General features: G+C 36.7%; 1 protein-coding gene across 2 annotated transcripts in view; it reads right to left on the minus strand.

Moving 5' to 3' along the window:
• The window catches only part of UBE2H (ubiquitin-conjugating enzyme E2H), a 99,639-nt gene that overhangs the window by 20,367 nt on the left and 72,262 nt on the right, over positions 1-7,010 (minus strand). For both annotated transcript variants that reach the window (XM_012664790.1, XM_012664791.1), the window contains 2 exons: positions 4,610-4,649; positions 3,197-3,249 (listed from right to left, as the gene is read on the minus strand). In XM_012664790.1, coding sequence (XP_012520244.1) covers positions 3,197-3,249; positions 4,610-4,649 — 93 coding nt within the window. The remainder of the gene's footprint in view (positions 1-3,196; positions 3,250-4,609; positions 4,650-7,010) is intronic.

A 7,010-nucleotide genomic window follows, 5' to 3' on the forward strand; every position in this document is an offset into this window, starting at 1 on the left:
TTTTAGTAGAGACGGGGTCTCACTCTTGCTCAAGCTGGTCTTGAACTCCTGAGTTCAAACAATCCGCCTGTCTCAGCCTCCCAGAGTGCTAGGATTACAGGCGTGAGCTACCACGCCCCGCCTCTACTAGTACTTTTATATATATGTATGTAGTATTTACCTCCTTTTAAAATTTTCCATGAAAGAAATATTGAATTTTCTTGAGAAATAGTTTGTGTTTTGAGCAAAATGTCAAAACAATTCTCCCATGTTCGGTATACTTTTGACTATGTTCTGAAAACAGTTCTTGGCTTTCTGCACTTACCTGTAATGTTAGTGTATCCACACTCTTGTATTATAAAACACTTATAACAACTCATGTACATGTAATATGAAGTCTGCTTTCAGTTCACTTTGACCAATGTGGTTTAACTCTTGTTGCTTATTAAACACTTTGCAAGCTAATACAAAGAATGTACTCTTAACATTATATAAATATGATAAACTTCAATCATGTTGGCCTTCTGCTTTAAAATCAGTTCTGACCCTCACACCCCTGCTGATGGGAATGTAAAATGGTATAGCCACTTTGGAAAATCCCCTCAGTTCTTCAAATGGCTAAACACGGAGTTACCACAGAATCCAGTAATTCCATTCCTAGGTATACACCCAAGAGAAATGAAAACACGGCTACATAAAAACTTATGCACAAATATTTATAGCGGGATTATCCAGCCAAAAGGTGGAAACAATCCAAATGCTTATCATCTAAAAAAATAAACAAATGTGGTATATCCATACAATGGAATATTATTTGGCCATAAAAAGGAAATTCTGATCCATGCTTCAACATGGATGAACCTTGAAAACATTATGCAAAGTAAAAAAAGCCAGCGACAAAAGACTACATATTATATAATTACATTTCTAAGAAATGCCCAGAACAGACAAATCTATAGAAACAAAAAGTAGATTAGTGGTTGCCCAGAGCTGGTGGGGTGGGGTGGGAATTGCTAAAGGGTACCAGTTTCTTTTTAAAGATAAAAATGTTCTAAAATTGACAGTGGTGATGGTTGCACATAACTGAATATGTTAAAAACTACACACACTTTACATGGGTAAAAGTTGTTATGTTTGTGAATTATAATAAAACTATTTTTTTAAAAATCTGTTCTCAAGCACGAGGTACTTGAGAATAGCAAACCTCTTCCACAAAGCTTTTCTGATCAACGGGAAACCGAAGTCCAATTTACTTCGTTGTAATTGGAACCAGCTTGCAGTATTTTGATATGTACATTTCTAAAATGTGAATGTAGTTTAAGGAAACACATCATTACATCAGATATTCCAGGCAGCCTGCCATCAGACATTTTTACCAAAAAAACCATCTGAAAAGGAATCCATTTAATCAACTTCAGAGTGTATGTTCTTTTTTGTTCCCTCACATCTCTTTATAAGCCATCATCTCCCCAAAACTCTCATGTTAAACAGCACTGGACATGATTAATTCTCTCATTAAGACAACCAGTAGTTGAACCCTTATTATACATGAAGCACTGTTTTGGGGTGTGTGTTCAGCGAATAAGACAAAGTCCCTGCTTTCATGGACTTACAATCCAAGACAACAGATAAATAATAAATACCAGTTTTAAAGCTTATTTAAAACAGGGTGCTGTGCTATGGAGGGGTGTGATGGAGTGGCTATGAAAGGAGGCTTCTCTGAGAAGTGATACTTGAGGTGAGACAAGTAGGTGCCAGCCATACAAAGATCAGGGGAGATAATTCGAGGTAGAAGAAATAATTCCTCAACGGCAGAAGTGCGGGTGGTGGGGGGATTAACTGTGTGCTGCTGGTGACCAGCCTTGCTCTGTGATTCTCATTTACCAACCTAATACAAGGATGTCAGGCAAAGGTGATTTGCAAACCGTGGCTGGACTAAGATGGCTTACCTACCTTAGACCATTAAAAGGTCTCAGAACTCTTCAACAAGGTTACGTCCAGGCCAAGTGATCTGTCCCTCCCTTTCTTGTGCCTCTCAGCAACTGTTACTTGCACCACTCATTCTTTGAAGCCATATTGGTGAGAAGCACTGTGCTACGAGTCCCAGGACTTACAGACAAATCAGACATGCACCTGACAGCCCTTCAGGAAGGAAATAATCTAGTAGCACAAAAAATACAGGCATAAACAACAAATACAAGGTCGAAAGTAAAAGTGGGCCACAAAAAAGATAAAAAATGTAAGGGTATCCAGAGATTACTTCCAGCTGGAGAATCAGAGGAAGCCTCACGGGCACTGGAACAGGGAGTCTATGAAGCCTGAGGATATAAACGTGGGGGAATAAGCAGTTTTGCTGTGTCCCTAATTAACTTTAAATATATAGTTGACTCTTGAACAATCAGGTTTAAGTGACACGAGCCCACTTACATGTGGGTTTTTCCCAGTATACACAGCTGGCCCTCCACATCAGCTGGTTCTGCTCAAGTATTCAGAGGGCCAACTTTCCTTATCTGCAGGTTCCGCAGGGACATTGGTATGTGCGGACTTTGGTATCTGTGGGTGGTCATGGAACCAATCCCCCACAGATGCCAACGGATGACTGTATTTTAAAATATTTTCAGCTCCCCAATCAGGTTACAAACCCAAGTAGGGAAGGCCTGATACTCCTTATATCTCTCTGTGATATTTGGCATAGTATTTTTCAGAGTTGGGCAATTCATTTGTTGACTCACTGTAAGAGCTGAGTTGTCGATTTCAGCACTGAATGTAGGCTAAATTACTCTTTACTTCATAAGGAGGTTTTGGCCTTTGAAACAGATGATCCCCTGAACCTCTTACCACACCATTCATCTCTTGTTTCAGAGGAACCTTCTTAAGAGTTTTTCCAAAATGAAAAGGTTTTACATACAAATATGTATACACAGTGTGCTTCTGAATACAGACACATATAAAATGTTTGCATGTGTGTTTGTGTCTGCATATGTGTATCACTGTACCTCAAGTTCAGAATCTCACAAAGCTGTTTTAAACTTCCACTGCTAAAATGAAGTTTGTACTTGAGAAAATACTTTTTTCACTGATCAAACTTTCCCATCCAGTCCCTCAAAATCCCTTCCCATTCCCAACAAAACATATTAAACCAGAAAAGCAAAGCTAAACAACATTTTTTTAGGCAGTGTCTCAATATCTCCAAAGAATATTCCATGGCCAAACTCACCATAGAGAGCTGTCCAAGTTTGATTAATTACATCTAGACACACAGTTCCTGACCTGAAACAGATGGAAAGAATGGCATTTTTTTAAAAATTAGAAAGTTAGTTGCATGTATCTGGCAACTAATTTTATTTATCAAAAGAAATACTTTTAACAGATCCTTAAAAAAAAAGAAAAGAATCCCAATTAGGAAAAAGTATGAAGAGGAGAATATTTGCAAGGTCTTAAGCGTCTGCTTACAAACTAAAAGGAAAAACTGTAACTATACAATGGAGAAACCAGACAACACCTGAACCAGGTGATCAGAATTAACACTGAGAACACAAGGGGCAGACAGACCTTGTGTGCCTCCGAATATGATACCCTGAAGAGGAGACAATCTCACTTTGTGGTTTTCTGGCCTGAAGTGCGTGCATGCCCTGAATCTAATAAGGAAACATCAGACAAACCTAAGTTAAGTAACAATCTATAAAATAACTGGTCTATATTCTTCAAAAATGTGAATTTTATAAAAGATAAAGGCAGGCTAAGGAACTGTTCCTGGTTAATATAGTTTAAAGAGACATGACAACTAAATGTAATATGTGATTCTGAAAAGAAAAAAAGTGCTAAAAAGTACATTACTAGAATATGGCAGTAGATTAGATAAAAAGCATTGCATTAATATTAAATTCCTGAATGTGATGACTATACTGTGGTTACATAAGAGAACATCCTTGTTGTTAGGACGACTGATACAATGAAATATTAAAGGACAAGGGGGCACAACGTATGAACACATACGACCCACTCAAACAGGGTTCAGAGAATCCTCATATGCACGTGTGTGAGAGATAGTAAAATTTAGTGCCATGACACATAATAAAAACTGCATCCCAAATAATCTTGAATTCTAAATAGCACTGGAAGTACAAAACAAGTTCATTGGAATATTTTAAAGTATCACTAATAAAATATTAGAAGGGAAGAAAGTGGTAATTAAAATTCATTAACTGAAATGAAACTACAGTCATTCATATTTGCCTTATTCTCAAGAACTGAGAAATACTTTAAGGGCTGAAAATAGTAAATCTGTATACTGACAACAGATCTCTAAATTGTGTTTATATAAAGAGAACTGAGATGTGGAACATTACAACTATTAGCTGGATATCAAGAAAAATGAAGGGCCCAGTCATGATAATGGAAAAAACTAAGTAGTACAAAAGTAGAATTTGAACTAAAGTGGTTTAGAATATCATATCCCTAGGAGTCTATAGTTTACATGACCATTCATATAGTCCTAACTCCTGATAAAATCCAAAAAGATAACTGAGGGGTTTTTTCCTTTGTTAATAATGGAGAGAAGGGGGTGGGGGGGGACCCTAATCAAGAGCCGTTGCTCCTAAAATTTAAACATTTTAAAATAGTTACTTACGCTTCATCAATGTTGGGATGGAAAATTTTATTCATGAATCCTGTAAAAAGAGATGTTAATTAGCAGCAAAAAGTATCCAGAGAACAATTAGTTTTAAAGTACTTCAGTATTGGAAATAAATATTTCAGTAGTGGAAAAAGATGGTAATATGCGTAAGTCATTATTTTCAACCTTAGATCTTTGGTTACTCATAAGACCATATTCTCTTGGCAGCTCCAATTACTTGAAATATATCAGAAATCTATTAACAAGCAAGCAAACGTCAGAAGCAATGCAGCTTCTTATACAAAATAATCATTACAGCAATTGTTTTCTGAGCTATGAAGGTACTTGGCCAAAAGAAATTATGATACTAACTGGTTTAAAACTAGTGTCATGATAAAAGTTGAAATTTCGCTCTGACTCCCCCTTCTAAAAGGTTTATAGTTCAAGCTCTAAATCTGGAGGTTCTGCATTTGAACTTCTGAAGCCCATTTACTGCTATCATTCAGCTACGCCGTGTTTGGAACATGAAATGAAGCTGTTGAAATGCTAAAGGAATACTGCTTCCAAACAACAAAGGATTTCATAAGAACAGTGACCAAAATATTTCCTTTAACTTTAGTCTACTCATTCAGGGAAATCCAGTTTTGATTAAAATTGGGGCAACCAAGTAATGAGGCAAGGAATTAAAAAGAAAAAAATCTCTAAGATAGCTATATCTGTTGGAGATTTAAGTTTTTCAAATTTATTCCTAGAAAAACAAGTACACACTTTAACACATTGCTATTTAAATTCCAAGGAAAAATTCTCCCCTAACTTAAAATCAGTGATTTAATCAGTCTGTGTATGTGACAATATGACATGATTCTGAAGCAGAGATCCACTGTCAAATCTGTCTTTCTGTCATCTTTATCACCTCAATTCCCTTTAGGACTCCCTTATTCTGTTCTGCACTTTCAATATAGTGAAGCTCCCACTAAGGGGATTCTCACCAACCCCACCTCCTCACCCCAGCCTCCACATGTTCTCTCTCATTCATTCAGAACATATTTGGTCAGCACTTGCATGTCAGGCATTGTGCTTGTTCCGGGTATAAAAACAGAGACATGAAGAAATAACTGCCATGTGAACAAAGTGCCGACAATAGAGCAGGGTACGTACAGGAAGAGGAAGAGTCGGGAAAGATGCCGAGCAGTGGCAAGGGACGAGCCGCCTCAAGTGAGGAGCTTGAGAGGCTGTCTCCGAAAACCTAAGCAACTTCCCAAGAATTAGAAAACAGGGCTAAGAATGCAAAATCCGAGTATTCCAGTCTTTGATTGCTTCAGCTGCTCCAAATACTAATTACGCTTCTAATTTTTGTTTTTAAATGTTTTGTGTTGAAATAACTTAATGTTTTACCTACTACTATCAAGGGAGGCCATGGGATGTTTAAATTACTCCGATGCAAAAACTTTTTGTCCAGTATTAACTTTCCATTAAGGCAACTAAAGATGTTTCAAAGTTTAGATTTAAGAGGTATCGGTGTATGAAGAGACTGTAATAAACTGATGGGAATATTCATGTCTTAAGAGAAAAAAAAAAGCAGAGTAAAGAATTCTACCTAACCCTAGAAAAATATTAACATACATGTCCAAGACAACCCGATGACCCATGAGGATATTTGCAGCAGCATTGTAAACAAAAGCCAAGAACCAGATTCAGCCCTCTCAATGGGATTGGATACATTGCAGTACATCCATATATTGAGAGTCCTACACAGCCAAAAGTATTGAACTAGATCAGTATGTAGCAACTTGGATAGATCTGAGTAAAACAAGAGTTGCAGAATGATATATTTACAGTATGATGCCATTTAAATAAACTAAAACAAAGCAATACTACCTATTTGCCGTGGTAACAAGTATAGGAAAACTATACTAGACCAACACATACCAAACTTGCAAAAGTAATTATTTCGGTTAGGGTACAGGGCCATGGTGGGAATAGGGAATGGAATAAGAAATATATTCTAACAATATATTCCTTTTAAAAAGAGACGAAGTGCTTGCATATTATTTGCTGTTTTTTTAAGCGTGCACATAGATAACCTGGAAGCAAATATGTATAAATGTTAACAGTGCTAAATTCTTAGTGGGGGGAATATTTTCTCCATTGTACTTTTCAAATTCCATCACCAGCACCCCCATCCCTGAACCAGAACTAGGATCACAACAATGGAAAAAGGCTAGAAGGAAACAAACAGGTGTTAATGGTAGTCACCTTTGAAAGATTCTCCTATTATTTCTACTTGTACTCTTTTGACTCTCCTAAATCTCTACAATGTGTAATTTTAGTAGTTGAAAAAAAACAGTATCAAACATTCTAAAATAGACTTAATTATACATTGTTTAACTAGTGCAGGGTCAGCAAAACTATTGAT

Source organism: Propithecus coquereli, unplaced genomic scaffold (genome assembly GCF_000956105.1).
Source record: "Propithecus coquereli isolate 6110/MARCELLA unplaced genomic scaffold, Pcoq_1.0 Scaffold91, whole genome shotgun sequence".
NCBI classification, from domain to species: domain Eukaryota; kingdom Metazoa; phylum Chordata; class Mammalia; order Primates; family Indriidae; genus Propithecus; species Propithecus coquereli.